Genomic DNA, 19331 nt, shown 5'->3' with positions numbered 1-19331 from the left:
AGGACTCAGTGTGTGCGTGTTTTCTTTGGTTTTCCTCCAATTATGAGCCATCCCTGCTCTGTTATCACTTTCTCCTGCAATTTCTCACCTCTTCATGTTATTTTCATCCCTCTTTCATCTTTCTGGTGATGGATCGAAGCGGTTGAGGTGTTGCTAATTTAATAGTTAAGGAGGAACGTTTACAGAAGACGTGGTATGATGCGGGACTGTAGAAATGTGTCGACGTTTATGGCGGTATTTTTCCTATGGCTATTTGTGGACGGGACTGCTTTACGTTATTTACACATTAAGGGTTGTGGAAGAATGTAAAACTGCAAAAGCAGGATGTGACCCGAACGGGGCGAGATGAGGGGGAAAAGATGCTTTATGAAGGAGTTGTGAAGCTGAGATTAGTTGAAAGTGTTGTTTAAAGGTGTGGAAATGGTTTGCGAAGCTTATTTATAGTATTGCTTGACTCATTTTTAAGTTGACTATTAATTTTTAAAAGTGTTTCGTCTAGGCTTGTCACAATGATCTATATATTGACTTATCGTACAACACATGGACATGACTTCAATCATTTTGATAATGCAATCTACACTCACCGGCCACTTTATTAGGTACACCTTACTAGTACCGGGTTGGACTCACTTTTAGATTCAGAACTGCCTCAATCCTTCATGGGATAGATTCAACAAGATACTGGAAATATTCCTAAGGGATTTTTTTCCATATTGACATGATAGTATCAGTTGCTGCAGATTAGTCGGCTGCACATCCATGATGCAAATCTCCCGTTCCACCACATCCAAAAGGTGCTCTATTGGATTGAGATCTGGTGACTGTGGAGGCCATTTGAGTACAGTGAACTCATTGTCATGTTCAAGAAACCAGTCTGAGATGATTCACGCTTTGACATGGCAGGAGTGGCACCCGGTGTGTTTTTCTGCTGATGTAGCCCATCTGCCTCAAGTTTCGATGTGTTGTGGGTTCAGAGATGCTCTTCTGCATACCTCAATTGTGTTATTTGAGTAACTGTTGCCTTTCTATGCCTTTCGAACTGCAGCAGATCATCTTGACCATGTCTACATGCCTAAATGGATTGAGTTGCTGCCATGTGATTGGCTGATTAGAAATTTGCGCTAACAAGCAGTTGGTGTACCTAATAAAATGGCCACTGAGCGTATTTCGCCCCTACATGAAGACCAATACTAGCAACCTTTTAGCTGATTGTGCAATCTCTATTGGAGTTGTCAGTATGTTAGTATTTACTATAAAGTATATTTTCATGTGGGTGTCTGACAACTGAAAATAGATCTGGCAGCAGATATCGCAGCCTCTGTTACTTTATACCTTGCACTTTTTTGTTAACATTTATTATTATTTATTGGTTTAGGATGTGCGTTTTCACATACTGATTCCAATGCCTGATTATAAAATTGTTAAAATGACTAATAAAATTTTCTTAAGAATAAAATAGCGTTCTTTGGAAGAGTGCACTTGCATTATGATGCTATTATATAGTCATACTGGCATTATTATATAACGAGTGGCATAAGATAAATCTTAATCTTAAAATGACGATATTATTGTTTATCACAATATATTTCAGTGCAATATATCGTACAACAAAATATAGATATCGTGACAGGCCTAGTTTGGTCTTTTAAGCAGGTGTTTTTTCATTTTAAGTTTATTTTGCACTGATGAAACTTGTTTAACTTAACTGTTTAAGTTGTATCTTGTAAATTTTCTTTTATGTCTTGCATCTTGTTTAAGCATTTTGTTAATGTTAATATTATTAATTAAAAACATTTGATAAAAGTTCCACATGAAAGAAAAAAAAGATCATCTTAAAGTAACTTTTTACTTTTTACCAAGTTTCACTTTAATATTTGCTCCATTGTGTTTATTTATGTCTGTAGTTTGTTTATTATATGTATATAATAAATTACATACAAATATATTTACATTTCACTCCCATACAAAATCATCCCATTCAATCTAAAGTAATGACTTTGCAAATAGTGAAACTGGTGAAATTGTATTTATATTGTAATATATATATAATTCAATATCATACAATTCATTATTATATTATATTATATTATATTATATTATATTATATTATATTATATTATATTATATTATATTATATTATATTATATTATATTATATTATATTATATTATTTTAAGAGGGAAAAATATTAATATTAAAGTAACTTTTCAGTTAAAAATAAGATCTAAAAAGTTCTAAAAACATTAACCTTATGTATATTTAATAATAAATATTAAATAAATATTTAAAAACTTCTGTAAAATATGAACTATATTTTATGTAATACTTAATATTTTTTGCATTCTAGCTAAATGTTTTTGTGTAATAATAATTATTTCTTCTTTTCTTCTTAGTAGTAATAGTAGCAGTAGTAGTAGTAGTAGTAGTAGTAGTTGTAGGAGGAGGATGTCAAAAGTTCTCTTAGTTCCAAATCTTTAATTATTTAATCAGTATTTAAGTATTTTTCAGTATTTAATTCAGATTATCTAAGAGTCGACTTTCCAAATATTTATTAAAATGAACAGTTTGTTCAAAAAATCTAATATGATAAAGCATCTTTTAATCAAATTTACTAGATTTTTCAAACAATGCATCAATTTCTGTTACAATTCCACTTAAAATACAGCGTATACAGTCTGAATTATTAGCCCTCCTGAATTATTAGGGTCTCCCCCCTCATATATATTTTATAGATTTTATTCCCCAATTTCCGTTTAATGGAGAAAGAAAGAAATTCAACAGATTTCTAAACATAATAGTTTTAATAACTCATTTCTAATAACTGATTTTCTAATTTCTTTTATCTTTGTCATGAGGACAGTAAATAATATTTGACTAGATATTTTTTTAAGATACTAGTATTCAGCTTAAAGGTTTAACTGGATTAATTAGGTTAAGTTAGGGTAATTAGGCAAGTCACTGTATAATGATGGCTTGTTCTGTAGACAATCAAAACAAATATTGCTTAAGAGGGCTAATAATATTGACCTTAAAATGGTTTTAAAAGAATGTAAAACTGCTTTTATTCTAGCGGAAATAAAACAAACAAGACTTTCTCCAGAAGAAAAAAATATTATAGGAAAGATTGTGAAAATTCCTTGCCCTGATAAACATCATTTGGGAAATATTTGACAAAATATTATGTAAAAAATAACTTTAATCACATTTTCAATCAAACCACCCACCATTTTGATTTGTTCGGTCCATCAACATGGCTGGTGTATTACAATGAATGTCCATCACTGACTAAGAAGACTAGTGCAGTGAGCTAGTTGAGCTAGTGAGCGATTAGCGTGTGATTGGTGTGTGCTGTGCCCTGCTGTTGTTGTTGACGTGTGGTTTCTGGCAGGGCTGTCCTCTCCTGGGTCTCTAAAGAAGCCAGCGGGGAAATTCGATTTCAGCGCCCTGTCAGCACAGACGAGGTCCCCCCGAATGGCCTTCACACACCACCCGCTGCCCATGCTGGCAGGCGTGAGACCAGGTGAGACAGACACACTCCAGCAGAGACAGACAGAATTATTTAGATATCAGAGCAGGCTTCTGATTGGTTCAAAAAGTGCTATTAGTGCATTACATTAGTATAAAAATTGCCCTCGGTGGTGCCTGATTGGCTGAGTCATTGATGGAGGCCTTTGATTGGCTGGGCAGAGAGACACAGAAAGAGAGAGAGTGCAGAGCTGCCACAGTTCATGAATGACATCTTCCATCCACCAGCCCTCTTTCTCTCTCCATCTTTTCATCTCTTCTCTCATCATCATTTCATCCACTTCTGTTTTCCCCTCTCTATTTCATAAGTGCGTTTGGTGAATTTACTTTTTCTTCATATGTGCGAGGTAGTTTTTGTTCATATTTATGCTTACATTTAAAGCTAATTATGCTTCATAATTATTATATGCAAGTTAGTTTGTTTTATTATGTATATTAGTATATGTATATTAATATGTAAATTATATATATCATTGTTTTATGCATATTAGCATATTTTTACTATGTAAATTAGTATATGTTTATTAGTATATGCATATTAGCATATTTTATTATGTATATTAATATATGTATATTAGTATACGTATATTAATATATGCATATTAGCATAATTTGATTATGTATATTAGTATATGTATATTAATATATGCATATTAGCATGTTTTTATTATGTATATTTGAATATGTGTATTAGAATGTGCATATTAGTATATTTTATTATGTATATTAGTATATGTATATTAGTATATGATATTAGTATATTAGTATATGTGTATCACTATTTTTTATTATGTATATATGCATTATGTATATTAATATACGTACATTAGAATATGTATATTTTTATTATATATATAAGTGTATGTATATTAGTATATGTATATTAGTATATTTTTATTTTGTAATTTACAGTGCTCAGCATATATAAGTACACCCCTCACAAATCTATCTTGTAAATTCATATTTTTATTAGGAAACTTTAGTTGAAATTTTGTAGGTTGCAAATAATTTTTTGTTTGAATTTAATTTTGAATTTCTAAATATGTTTGGAGAGTAAAATATTATTTTGATAAATATATATGTATATAAAATCTGTTTTGTTTAAATGCACCGAAATACACTGCCTATATTCACTGAAATGGATAAAAATATGGGGTTTACTCAATTATGCTAAACACTATGCAGGTTATTTGCAGTGTAGGAAAAAAAAAAAAAACACTTACAGATCTTTATGTACAGCTACTCACCAAACAATGTTGTGTTTAATAGACATCTAATAGACATCTAAACTTAGACAGCTTAGCTAAAGCAAGGCTAATTTTGGCCATCTAAGAATAGACCAAAACAAAGCCAGTCACAAGTCCCAACAACAGTGTTCGCTTCTCGATACCCTCGTATTATCCTCATTTCAAACCTTCCCATTTCATTATGGATCGCCCGAGACCATCTGAAAAAGGCAAAGAGAAGACGCAAACAGGAGAAGCCATGAGGGAGCATTTATAAAGCTTCCCCAATGCATAACAGATGCGTGACCAAGAGAATCCCACATAAAACTCTACCATTTGCTCTCTCCTTTTCCAAAACTGGTCAGCGTCATTCCAACTGGCACAAGACAAAATAGGGAAATAAATGCTGCATAAGGGGCTAATAATATTGACCTTAAAATGATTTAAAAAAATTAAAAACTGCTTTAATACTAGCTGAAATAAAACAAATGTGACTTTCTCTAGAAGAAAAAATATTGTCAGAAATACTGTGAAAATTTCTTAGATCTGTTAAACATTTGGGAAATATTTGGAAATAATTCACAGGAGGGCGACTTGAACTTGTATGCTAGTTTTGAAGTACTTTCCAGGCCTTGAATCCATATGTCTGAAATTCGATGCTGACGATGCCCTTATCCAGCTCTTCTTGGCAGATGCATTCAGAAACACCATGAAAATCCCATCAGTTTGCCATGATATTCTGAGGCTTTAAGACTGCGGTCTCGCAGGCCATCTCCATTCCCACCCAAAGGAGAGCCGTCCAAAAAAGCTCCCTGTTGTGTTTCCCTGTCATCCCGGATGTTTAATCCCATCCGACGGCCCTGAGAGAAGCAGAGAATTAGCATCCATCCGCGTCCGGCTGCAGTAAAAGGTCAGCGGGACCGAGAGCCGCGGCTTTAAATGGATTATTCCTGCATGGGATTCTGGAAGTTTTGGGGGTTTTTTTGGTTATTTTCTGCGGCAGACGCTTCTGGTTAGCGTGTTTATGTAGAGTCGAGACGGTGGAGGAGAAAAAAGAAGAAGCGAGGTTTGCGTTTTAATGCGCGTGTGTGAGTTATGGATGGATGTTGGCGGCTGTGGGGAAAGAGATACTGTGGTTTTTCTTTTGTGAGTGATGAATAACTCTTGTGGAGATTGTGAAGATACCGTTTTTTGTTTGTGTGTGTGTGTGTGCATGTATGTATGTGTGTGTGTGTGTGTGTGTGTGTTTGTTGGCACCCTATAGCGCCTGGCTCCTGCCCAGTACCTAATGAGATTAAGAAGCACCAAAAAGAAAAAAAAAGGGGGAGTTAGAGATAGATGAAAAAGAAGGACAGCGTGAGATAGATGAAGAGGAGAAAAGGAGGATGGTGGAAATGACATGTAAAGAAGCAGTTCTGCTAAATATGAACATTTGTTCAGGGTTTTTTTGCTTATATAAATATGCATGACCTTGTTTTTATGTGGATCATCAAAAGAGATGTTTATCAGAATGTCCAAGCTGCTCTTTTCTATTCATAATGCTAGTGTGAAGGTGTAAAAATGAGCAAATTTGATGCTTTTTGTTAGTCAAGAGTTTATTAAATGGATTAAATGTGAACGTAAATACATTTATTGTAAAGTGATACAAAAAGTTTCTATTTAATTTTTTTTTTACTATTTATTTATAAGATGATTTGACACAAATCTGCTTTAATAAATAAATAATTTAATAAATGTTTTTTTTTAATATATAATAATTTTTTCGGGGTTTTCAACTTTATTTGATAGGACAGTAGAGAGTATTGACAGGAAAGCATGGGGAGCAGAGAGAGGGAAAGAATCGGCATAGGACCGCGAGGCGGAATCGAACTCTGGTCGCCATGAGTACCGGAGTGCATGTGTCGATGCACTAACCACTACACCACCGGCGCCGACTAATAAATGTTTTTAACATTAATAATAAAAGAAAATGTTTCATAAGGCAGAATAGCATTTTAGGCTGCTCTTTTCCATTTAATATCCGGGTGTGAAGCTGTAAAAATGAGCAAATTCGATGCTTTTTATTAGTCAAGAGTTTATTAAATGGATTAAATGTGAAAGTAAATATATTTAGAGTAAAGTGTTACAAAAAATTATATTTTAAATGTTTTTTAACTATTTATCAGATGATTTGACACAAATCTGTTCTAATAAATGAAGACAGAATAAACAGAATTAAATAAAAGAAAATGTTTAATAAAGCAGGATAACATTTTAGGCTGAAGTTTATCAGAATGTCCAAGCTGCTCTTTTCCATTCAAAATGCTGGTGTGAAGGTGTAAAAATGAGCAAATTCAATACTTGTTATTAGTCAAGAGTTTATTAAATTGATCATATGTGAAAGTAAATACATTTACAAGTGTTGCAAAAACGTTTAAATTCTAAATGTTTTTTAAGTATTTATTTATCAGATGATTTGACAGAAATTTGTTTTAATGAATAAATAAACAAAATTAAGCAACTGTAAACAGCAGTGATTAAAGAAAATGTTTCATAAATTACAATACTATATTAGGCTGATTTCTGAAGTGTCATGTGACTAACTATATATAAACTATATATTTATTAATTGAATGTAGCCTTTAACAGTATACTTTTTGCTTTTCAACTAATATACTAAAAACATTTTTAAATTAATGAGATTAACAATTTTTAAAATACATTTTCAATATTTGGAAAATAGCAGTGTGATCGTTTTCATTAATAAGTGTTCATTTTTAGGTTAAAGGTGCAGTATGTAAGTTTGACACCCAGTGTTTGAACTAGGTATTGCACTCCTGGATCAAAACACATTTCACTGGTCTAGTGCATGCAAGTGCAGGTTGCCAGATTGACATGAGTGTGCCTGACTATTGAGCCTAAAGGCTGATTTGAACTGTTTTCTAACTAATAGCAACGACACACAATAGAATGAATATTTTCCATACTAAAAGAAGTTTTTGTCCTAATCAACACCGAAATTAAAATTCTAGAATTAGTTTGTATTTCTCACAGGTGAACAATGATCACCTCAGGTACACCTCATGTGCTTTATTCAGTGTTTAATGCTAATAATGTGAGTTTGAGTGCCATTTTACATGACATTTATTGCCATACTACTGAAATAAGCAGCAGATAGTTCACCTCAGATCTTGAAAATAAAATAAACCGTCTGAAATTGAACTTTAGAACTGTGACTCAGTGCAAACCAACACATATCAGTGATTCAGCATCTACGTTTAATAATGTTAAAGAGGTTTAATATGTATTAATTAGATTATAAACCTTACCGTTTTGTTGGAGTGCAGTGAGTGCACTATTCTGTGCTTCTGAATGGCGTTATTTGCATTGCTGTCGTGTTTCGTCTGGTGCAAACAGCCAAATTGCTTATCACTGCAAATCTCACGTAATGTGTTGTTAGCCTACATGGTTACAATGTAACCTGCTCATCTAATGTTTACGTTCGTAATATTTATATTATTTGCTAATTAATAACCACCTCATGTAGAACTCTGAATCTTTCTCATTTCGGAGTCTGCTACTGTCCACCAGAGGTCGCATTTCGGTCACGGACGCCGTCACTTTGAGAGCCTTCCTGACTGGATGAATGAAATATGCTGTTGTTGTAAAAAATAAATGAGTGAAGATAGAGAGAACCCAGTCCGGGAGACTTGAGCAAGCAGAAGAATGTCTTTATTGAGACGTGTTGGCTAATCTAGTCACACAGCGTCTTCGAGAAGACCATGTATCTGCAGGAGTCTACTGGAGGTCTGCACTCTGCAAGTTTTTAATCACAAGTCTGAATTAAGACAAAGATGTCCCGTCTATAATGTCTTGTTAGGGGGAGGGGAGATGGCTAAACAAAGCATGCAAATGATTTTTGGAGTCAGCATAACAACCAGCATATAGGTGTTAGAAACCTGCCCAGCAACTGACCACACAAGTTAATCAACAAAAGGGTTTCTTTGACCTGAAAGTATCACCCGAAGACAAAGGCAGAGCATTCTGCCAGTAGCATTTGCATCACTTTGGCTCAGCCAGTAGTCAGAAAGACAAAGGGTAAATGTCCCTCATGGCTGGGCTATTAACAGTTCCTAATGAAATGATATAATTAAAAACCAAAGGAAATCACTTGTCATTTATATGTTGATTATTGTTCAATTGAAACTAGATTATATACATTTATATTTCCACACTGTTTTCCACTAAGACAACCCGGGCTGCTGAAATGTAATTGGCTAAACTGGTAGTGGGCAGGTTAAAGGAGCCAAAACAAAGACAGCCGTTCCGGCATGTAACACACACTTTCAACGCAGAAAATCTGACTTCAGCATTGTTTTTCAGATAATCAAGAATGTTCACTTAGCATGTTTCTGAAATATCTGCAAATATATTGGGTTATTTTTATGCTTTAGAAGAGTCAAAATCTTACAGACAGCACCTTTAAACTATTCCATTAAGCATAAAGCATCACTGGCAGATGGATGAGGATTGAGGGTTTATATTTACATGAACACACACAGTATCTGTGTATCACACACACTGTTTCTCTGTGTTTTCCTCAGGGAGTCCACGAGCTTCTGCCTCTGCCCTTCATTTCCCTGCTCCCTCCATCATCCAGCAGTCCAGTCCATACTTCACCCACCCCACCATCCGCTACCACCACCATCAGGACCCGCTCAAAGAGTTCGTCCAGTTCGTCTGTGCTGACGGCTCAGGCCAGCCGGGGGCACAGGTAACACACACATGCACACATGCACGTGGACACACGAACGCACTCAGATGCACACGCATACTGACACACACATACATTTAGATGCGCAGACGTACACACACTCAGATGCACAAACACACACACACACAAACTCACACGCAGATGCACACACACACACACACACACACACACACTCGGATGCACAGACATACTGACATACGCACACACACACACTTCGATGCACATACATTCTGACAGACACATACATACACACATACAGTCAGATGCACACACATACTGGTACACTCAGATGCACACAGACACCCACACACATCAGATGAACACACACATACTTTTAGATGCACAGACCAGATGCACTGACATACACACACACACATACTGCCAAAAACACATTCTAATGAACACAAATGCACACTCACAAACTCAGATACACACACACACACACACTCAGATGCACACACATACACTCAGTTGCACACACATACTTACTCACACACATCTCTGCTAAAGTCTCTCTCTCCTCTCTCTCTTTCTCTTCCTCTTCATCTTCTAACACTGCTCAGTCTCGGTTGTTTTGAGTTCAGGTTCATCCCTCATTCCTCAGAAAGTGTCATGAAACATATTTGGCCAAACCTTTTCAAACAGACATGTCTGCGTGTTGATGATGCTTGCGTGTTAGATTTGGATTCTTTCCAGGTTTAATAGGGAGGATTCATCCTGACAGAGATGCCTTAAAAACTTGAAAACCAGCTAAAAATATGGAAGGGAAACATTATGAATAAATTAATCTTTTTTCTGTTTGTTAATGTTCATTTGCTATTGAAAAAAAGATGAGTTTAATAGAGAAATAACGAAAAATAAATTTAATTTGTAATGAAATTCAGGTCAGAATTAATTTTCAATCTGTTGCTCACACAGAACTACTATATGAATTCATGAGACATAAATCATAGTGGATTATAACATATCATCAATATAATTTTATATCATTAAAGCTGGTATTTTGATCCTTTGTGTCCCTTTGTGCTCAATGCAGATTATTTAATAGCTTTTAATGTACGCAATAATACTTTTTCGCATTAATTCTGCAAAAAAAATAGTTAATTTTATAATATTTATTCAAACAATTACATTAAAAATGTAAATTATTAAATATGCAGAGGGACATTTATAAAAGTGCATATTTTTAATTAGCAGAATCTTCCTTTTTATGCAAACACATACATAAATGATTCGAATATAAAGGCAGAGTTTAGAAAAGTGTAATAAATGCGACTAATAATATATTATAATATAACATAATTATCATTTCCTATCATTAAACCTGGGATTTTGTTGCTTTATGTCCCTTTATGCTTTATGTGCTCAATCCATATTATTTAATAGCTTTTAATGTATGCATTAATAAAAAATAATAACGTAATTTTATAATATTTATTCAAGCAATTACATTAAAAATGTAAATGATTAAAAATGCAAAGGTACAATTATAAAAATGAGCAGAATCTCACTTTTAATTCAAACACACGCATGATTGAGTTTAGAAAAGTGAAGTAAATGCGTCTGGGCTGCTTTTTTCCTTCATATCTGCTGTTTTTCTTAAAGATTGATCCTGTTATTGCATGCTTCATGATGCTGTAATAACTCAGCATGTGCTGTATGTTTATTATAATTATTTTAGTTTTAGTGCATTTGTAACGTTCCAAAAGTGAATTTGTAATTAAACACAGGCCAAAACTTCACACTACTGTATAAGACATAAATCATAATATATTATAATAGGGCTGGGCGATTTGGCCTAAGATCAAAATCTCAATTAATTGAACATTTAAACTCGATTAATAAAAGAATATTTTTGTTTATTATATTTTGTTGCCCTTATGGTTCACTGACAGCTTTTGTACAGTAAATATTACTGGTCAGAGATTTTTGAATGAAGAGTGCATTACTTGATTTTAAACTAATTGAAGGAAACACACAATCTATGATCAACATTGCACAACTGAAATTAAAGCACATTGCGTAAAACCAACAGTCACTTTTTTCCACATATAAAAATTAAAAATAAACAACAAAATAAATGATTGTCTGTGTTTTTCATTTTAAAAGAAAAAAAATAAGCAGCATCTCTTCTAAATAAAGTAACTCTTGTATATCCTGTAAATAATATATTATTTGCCATATTAAAATATGCCATCTTAAGGCATCTCTAGCACAGCTTCCAATCATCGTCAATGTAGTGTAAAATAAGGCTAAAGAATGGGTCCATTGTCATACTTGACCAGAAATCAGATGTGACTGCAAAGTGCTGAACATTTTTCAGTTCAGCAGCTACATTTTTACAACATGTCTTGTACCTGACCAAGATTATAGGTTCTAAATGTCGATTTCCATTACTTTTTAATAATCGTCCAGCCCTATATTACAATATATCATAAATATAATTTCATATCATTAAACCTGGTATTTTGATGCTTTATATCTCTTTGTGTTCAATCCACATTATTCAATAGCTTTTAATGTATACATTAATGAAAAAAAGAATACTGAATTGTTTAATACTGAAAAACCTATTACATAAAAATATATATGATAAAAATGAAAAAATCCAATTAATAAAAAATATATATTTTATTATACATTATGCATTTAATACAGGAGAATATCATTAATTTGGTATTTTAAAGCTCTGTCTCTGTGCTCATTCCACATTATTCAATAGCTTTTAATGTATGCATTAATGAAAAATAAATACTTAATTGTATAATACTGAAAAACCTATTACATAAAAATATATATGATAAAAATGAAAAAATCCAATTCCTAAAATATAAATATTTTTAATTATACGCATTTAATACAGGAGAATATCATTAATTTGGTATTTTGAGGCTCTGTCTCTGTGCTCAATCCACATTATTCAATAGCTTTTAATGTATACATTAATGAAATTTAATACTTAATTTTATAATGATTTGGTCAAATTTAAAACAGCACAATTTATGTTTAAGGCTAGGAATAAATTACTTCAGAAATATATACAAAAGTTTTTTGAAGAAAGACAAAGGGATATAATCTGAGAGAAGAGCAACATTTTAGGAGGTTAAAAACAAGGAGAACTTTAAAAAGTTTGTGCATGTCTGTATGTGGTGTGAAATTATGGAACAGTGTAGAAAATACTCTCAAACAATGTCAGGATATTAATCAATTTAAAAAGTTGTATAAATTGATATTCTTATATAATGATGAAGGTAATTTGAAAAAGAATAAAATGAGTAAGGTATGATGAAATTTCAATTGATGGCTATTTGCAGTACTTTGTGTTTTTGGGGGGTCTTTGTTATAAAATGTAAATGTACAAATGGAATCAAACAAATAATATGTCAAAGATGCCAAAAGGATCAAATATGTCTTATATAAAAAAGTAAAATGTAAAATAAGTAAAAGAAGAAATAAGTTTAAGTAATAGACGAATGATGTATGTGGTAATGGGGGTGGGAAAATAATAAGCTTGTTCTTCATCCCGCTCCATTTTTGCCCATGTTAATATGTATTTTTTGTTGAAGATATTTTATGTATGATATTTCTGTTCAGAAAATAAATAAATCAAATCAATAATATTTATTCAAAGAATTACATAAAAATGTAAGTCGGCGCCAATAGCCTAGTGGTTAGTGCGTTGACACATAGCACCCAGGTGTTCGCGGCGACCTGAGTTCGATTCCCGGCTCGAGGTCCTTTGCCGATCCTTCCCCTATCTCTGCTCCCCACACTTTCCTGTCTGTAAAGCTCCACTGTCCTATCAATAAAGGTGAAAACCTCTAAAAAAATAAAAAATATGTAAAGATACAATTATAAAAATAGACATATTTTAATTATAGGCATTTAATGTTGGAGAAAATTTGCAAAATCTCCCTTTTTATGCAAACACAAGCATAAACGATTAGAATATAAAGGCAGAGTATAGAAAAGTGAAATAAATGCGACTGGACTGCTTTTTTCCTTCATTCTAAAACAGATTGCTCCTATTACTGTATGCTTCATGACACTGTGATAACTCGGCGTGTGTGTTTATTAATTTTCGAATGTTTTTTTGTACATTTGTAACGTTCCAAGTTCACCCTTTGTGATTGCACGCCTCCACATTTCTGTCTGTGTGTACATGTGTGTGTGTGCATGTGTGTATGAGTGCCTCTTTCACCCCCTCACCATCTGTATGTGTGTGTGTGTGTGTATCTGCAGCCTAACGGGAGCGGTCAGAACAAACTGCCCGGCTCCTTCTTACTGCCACCTCCTCCTCCTCCTCCGGTAGCGCGGCCGGTGCCGATGCCCCTCTCCCTGCCAGAGCACAAACCCAGCCACACACACCCAGAGAGCGGAGTGGGCTCTCCGGCCTCGCCCTGTAAGTGTCCGCTCAAGCACCAGACCCACCAGAGCCCTAAAAACCCCCCCGCTGCGCTCACAGTAATTCATCAGAGGGAACATTAGGATTAAAACACACTACACAAGTACGCCAATGCAGACAGGGTTATTTTTCTTGTTGTCTTTTCTTAAAACGTTTGGTCCATTTACTCGAAATCTTAGTTGAAATACAAAGCATTGTAGTTTATGATACTAGTTACTAGGATATATCTGTATAATTAAAAACTGCTTGAAAACTCTAGCGCCCCCTTGAGTGCAAAAATCTAATGCCACAATAAAGCTCTGTTCAAACCAAAACGTTAAATATACGTAACAATAACATAATAGTGTTGTATATCATGTGATGTATATCAATATAGGATAATATATTATAATAAATATCTCTAGCGCCTCCTCGAGTACCAAAATTTAATGCCAGAATAAAGGTCTGATCACAGCCAAAATGTCACACATAACTGTGATGATAACATAATAGTTATATGGTTATTTTATATTATTTATAATATAATATAATATAATATAATATAATATAATATAATATAATATAATATCTCTAGCGCCCCCTTGAGTACCAAAATTTAATGCCACAATAAACGTCTGTTCAAACAAAAACGTTAAATATAACTATACGGTAACATTATAGTTATTGTTATATTATAATAGTTTATATTAGTGTATATCGATATAATATAATACAATAAATATCTCTAGTGCCCCCTTGAGTACCAAAATTGAATGCCCCAATAAAACTCTTCACATCGAAATGATATATATACATGTAATGATAACATGTTAGTTGTTCTTATATTATAATAGTGTATATTAGTGTGTTTCGATATATAATATATCTCTAGCGCCCCCTTCAATACCAAAATTTAATGCCACAATACAGTTCTGTTCACACCAAAACATTAAATAAACCTTTACGATAACATATTAGTTATCCTAATATTATAATAGTGTAAATTAGTGTAAATTGATTTAATATATTGTAATAAATATCTCTAGCGCCCTCTTGAGTACCAGAATTTAATGCCACGAGAAAGGTCTGTTCATACCAAAACGTTTAATATAGCTGTACGATAACATAATAGTTATTGGTATATTATAATAGTTTATATTAGTGGATATTGATATAATATAATATAATATAATATAATATAATATAATATAATATAATGTACATAATATCTCTAGCGCGCCTTTAAGTAACAAAATTTAACGCCACAATAAAGCTCTGTTCACATATATGATTAATATAACTGTAACGATAACATAATAGTTATTGTTATATTATAATAGTGTGTATTAGTGTGTGTCGATATAATACAATATAATATCAAATAATTTAATAAAGATCTCTAGCGCCCCCTTGAGCACCAAAATTTAATGCTACAATAAATTTGTTTACACCAAAACATTAAATATAACTGTACGATAACATGTTAGTTATTGTTATATTATAATAGTGTGTATTAGTGTGTGTCAATATAATATAATATAATATAATATAATATAATATAATATAATATAATATAATATAATATAATATAATATAATATAATATAATATAATATAATATAATAAACATCTCTAGCGCCCCATTGAGTACCAAAATGCTGGGCAAAGTAACCACATCCAAAATAAAAGTTTGTTTTGACGTAACATGTATGCATATATTTAAGAAAACATTTATTTATAGATATAAAATATATAAGTATATGATACAAACTAAGTATAAACTTAAATATTCATGTAACAAAAAAGTTTTGTATAGTTTTGTTTCTATGTATGCCTGTGTATTACATATGCATAACAAAATTTTATATTTTACACACGCGCATATTTTATTTTGGATGCAAAATATAACGAATCTCTAGCGCCCCCTTGAGTAACAAAATTTTATGCCAATTTAAAGGTCTGTTCCAAAAAGCTAGTATTATATTATATTATATTATATTATATTATATTATATTATATTATATTATATTATATTATATTATATTATATTATATTATATTATATTATATTATATTATATTATATTATATTATATTATATTGAACTGATGCTTTAAATTTTTGTCCAGTTTGAATCAGGATGAAATCTGATTGGCTGACAATTTTTATTACTTATTATGCAAAAACAGAAAAAAAATAATTCTTAAAGTCATCCTGATGATGTCCTCTGTGCCGTTATCCTTTAAGTTGTCTTTTATCTTTAAAATTGAGAATGAAAATAAATAAATAAAAATAAATGATTGTTATAGCTATCGTGTGATAATAACATGCACCCGATCAAGCGTTCCTGTCTGTATTTGCATATACTTGCGTAAAAAAAAGACATTTCTGGCTTTAGATGCCCTGCTCTTCTCCATCTGATTTCTTCTTTGTTCATTTTTTCCCCCTTTTCATCCTGCTTTCTCATTTTATTTCTCCGATTGCAATCAGTCACGCACTTTTGCAATTGAATGGGGATGGAGACACTCCGCCGCCTCTCATTGGCTGAAGCCAAGCAAAAAAATAAAGAAATAAAAGTCAGCCAATCATTCCCATAGATCAGCCTCCCTCCTCATCGCTCTCACTTTCCATTTTTCCCTTTCTTTCTTTTCTTCCTCCTTCAAGAGATCAAATTCAGGGCAGCTGGCATGGACTCCAAACAAACAAACAAACAGACAAACAAACAAACAAAATAAAACGCCGGCCCACATTCAGCGACATCCGGCTAAACGCAGACAGAGAAGTGTGTGTAGCCACGCAGGTGAAGGGATTTTGTGGTGTGTGAGAGCGGCGGCACTGGGTTGTGGGTCTTTGCTTGGGATGTGTGTGTGTTTCGGGTGCTGTCAGCAGGGCGGGTGGGCAAAAGGAGGAGCCTGGCCTTCCAAAAGACCATCCCTTCTTCTTTTTTTCCCCCTTCTCACACACACACACACACACACGAGTGCTCTTTTTCTTTCTGTGTTTTCACGTTCATTTCATTTCTATGGAATGGTGTATCAGTCTCAAGCTGTCGTATCCCATCCTTTTTCTTTTATACTTTCATCTTTCGGTGCTTTTACACACAGCATTCACACACATGCACACACACACACACACACATTCACACAGATATTCCTTTTTATCTAATGGAGTCCACTCCGCACAACTGCCCTGAATTTGATATATGACATTTAGATTTATTTTGTTTTGGAATTCTTAACATCTTGATGTTTTTTCCAACCATATGTTTGAATTAATCCACTTCAAATCTTCCCTCCCACTTTCATGCAACTGCCTTGATTTGAATTTAAAATTTAAATTTAAATTGTGGAATGTCACCCCTCCCTTCTTTTCCTCCATTTCCCTCCACGTAATTGTTCTGAATTTCATATTTAAATTTGAAAAGAGAATTAAAAAATGATATGTTCCCCATTTAAATCCTCCATCGCACTTTACACAGCTACACACACACAAAATACATTTGCTACTTATTTAAAATAAGCGGAAACAACACAATTATTGATTTTTGGGGGGACATCTTATTTGTTTTATGTTCAGTCTACTTAAATTTCCTAAAACTAACAAGTTAACTTAATTCCTTCATGTTCAACACAAATGGATTGTGTGGAACCCAGCGTTTTTTAGTGTATTGACAAACATAAATCTTAAAAATTTTGGCATTTTCAGCAGAAAGTAAGAATTGAATTACACACAGCTGCCATGAATATATACGCACTTTTTTAGGTACACCTCTCCAACTGCTCGTTAACGCAAATTTCTAATCAGCCAATCACATGGCAGCAACTCAATGCATTTAGGCATGTAGACATGGTCAAGACGATCTGCTGCAGTTCATACCGAGCAGCAGAATGGGGTGCCAGATGGGCTGGTCTGAGTATTTCAGAAACTGCTAATCTACTGGGATTTTCACGCACAACCATCTCTAGGGTTACAATCGAGGTCTGCAGAAGAGCATCTCTGAACACATAACACGTCCAAGCTTGAAGCGGATGGGCTACAGCAGCAGAAGACCACACCGGTGCCACTCCTGTCAGCTAAGAACAGGAAACTGAGGCTACAATTCACACAGGCTCACCAAAACTGGACAATAGAAGATTGGAAAAACAATGCCTGGCCTGATGAGTCTCTATTTCTGCTGCAACATTGGGATGATAGGGTCAGAATTTGGCATCAACAACATGAACGCATGGATCCATCCTGCCTTGTATCAATGGTTCAGTTTGCTGGTGGTGGTGTAATGGTGTGGGGGATGTTTTCTTGGCACACTTTGGGCCCATTAGTACCAACTGAGCATCGTGTCAACGCCACAGCCTACCTGAGTATTGTTGCTGACCATGTCCATCTCTTTATAACCACAGATGGCTACTTCCAGCAGGATATTGCGCCATGTCATAAAGCGCAAATCATCTCAGACTGGTTTCTTGAACATGACAAGTTCACTGTACTCAAATAGCCTCCACATCACCAGAACTCAATCCAATAGAGCACCTTTGGGATGTGGTGGAATGGGAGATTCGCATCATGGATGTGCAGGCGACAAATCTGCAGCAACTGTGTGATGCTATCATGTCAATATGAAGCAAAATCTTTGGGGAATATTTCCAGTATCTTGTTGAATCTATGCCACCATGGATTAAGGCAGTTCTGAAGGCAAAAGGGGGTCCAAACCCGGAACTAGTAAGGTGTACCCAATAAAGTGGCCGGTATATATCCAAAACAGCATGTTAATCCTAATCAGCCATTTATTGAAGCAGAAATGACTATAAATATTCTATATACTCTAAATATTCTGATGTAGCACTTATTACTGTTATGTATTTCACAAAATTCAACTGAAAAATGAATTGACGCACAATTCAAGCACTCACTCTGTTTGCTGTTAGTCCAAGAACTGGGATACCCAGAGAAGTCTTTCCATTAGCATTGCCATTCATCTCAGTGGCAGTTTTTTGGCTGATGTACTAGCTTCTGTTTGATTACAGGTTCTTAGTGCCAAATCCTTCAGTAGGGACTATCCTGAACTGTGTCCATTATGTTTCCTAAAATAATCGTCAACATCAAAAACTCAACAAGAATTAATCTTTTGTAATTATTTTTAAATGAATATTTTATAATTCACTATAACTGAAATATTCACAACATGTATGAGGCTTGAAAAATGGGATGTTAGAGTACAGTTACCCCATAATGCCAGCTGACAATACTAACTTTAAAAAATGATTTGTTGGTTCACTCAAACAAATAGATTAGAATTTCATTAATTCCAACTAGTGAGACTAAGTAATGAAGCCAATTATGATATAGGGATCATAGTTAGGAGGCCATGATGGACAGAGGCTAGTGGTCAAATTTGGCCAGGATGCCGTGGTTAAACCCCTACTCTTTTTGAAGGACATCCTGGGATTTTT

The 19331-nt window shown here is 33.7% G+C and overlaps 1 protein-coding gene across 7 annotated transcripts in view; it reads left to right on the top strand.

Moving 5' to 3' along the window:
• Window positions 1-19331, top strand: part of LOC130224827 (nuclear factor 1 X-type-like) — a 223034-nt gene that overhangs the window by 186101 nt on the left and 17602 nt on the right. For 4 of the 7 annotated variants that reach the window (XM_056456504.1, XM_056456503.1, XM_056456505.1 and 1 more), the window contains 3 exons: window positions 3388-3519; window positions 9334-9503; window positions 13746-13905. In XM_056456504.1, the coding sequence (XP_056312479.1) occupies window positions 3388-3519; window positions 9334-9503; window positions 13746-13905 (462 nt within the window). The remainder of the gene's footprint in view (window positions 1-3387; window positions 3520-9333; window positions 9504-13745; window positions 13906-19331) is intronic. The other 3 variants (XM_056456508.1, XM_056456509.1, XM_056456507.1) reach the window with 2 other exon arrangements.

Source organism: Danio aesculapii, chromosome 1, assembly GCF_903798145.1.
Source record: "Danio aesculapii chromosome 1, fDanAes4.1, whole genome shotgun sequence".
NCBI lineage: Eukaryota > Metazoa > Chordata > Actinopteri > Cypriniformes > Danionidae > Danio > Danio aesculapii.
This window is presented reverse-complemented; position numbering and strand designations above follow the sequence as displayed.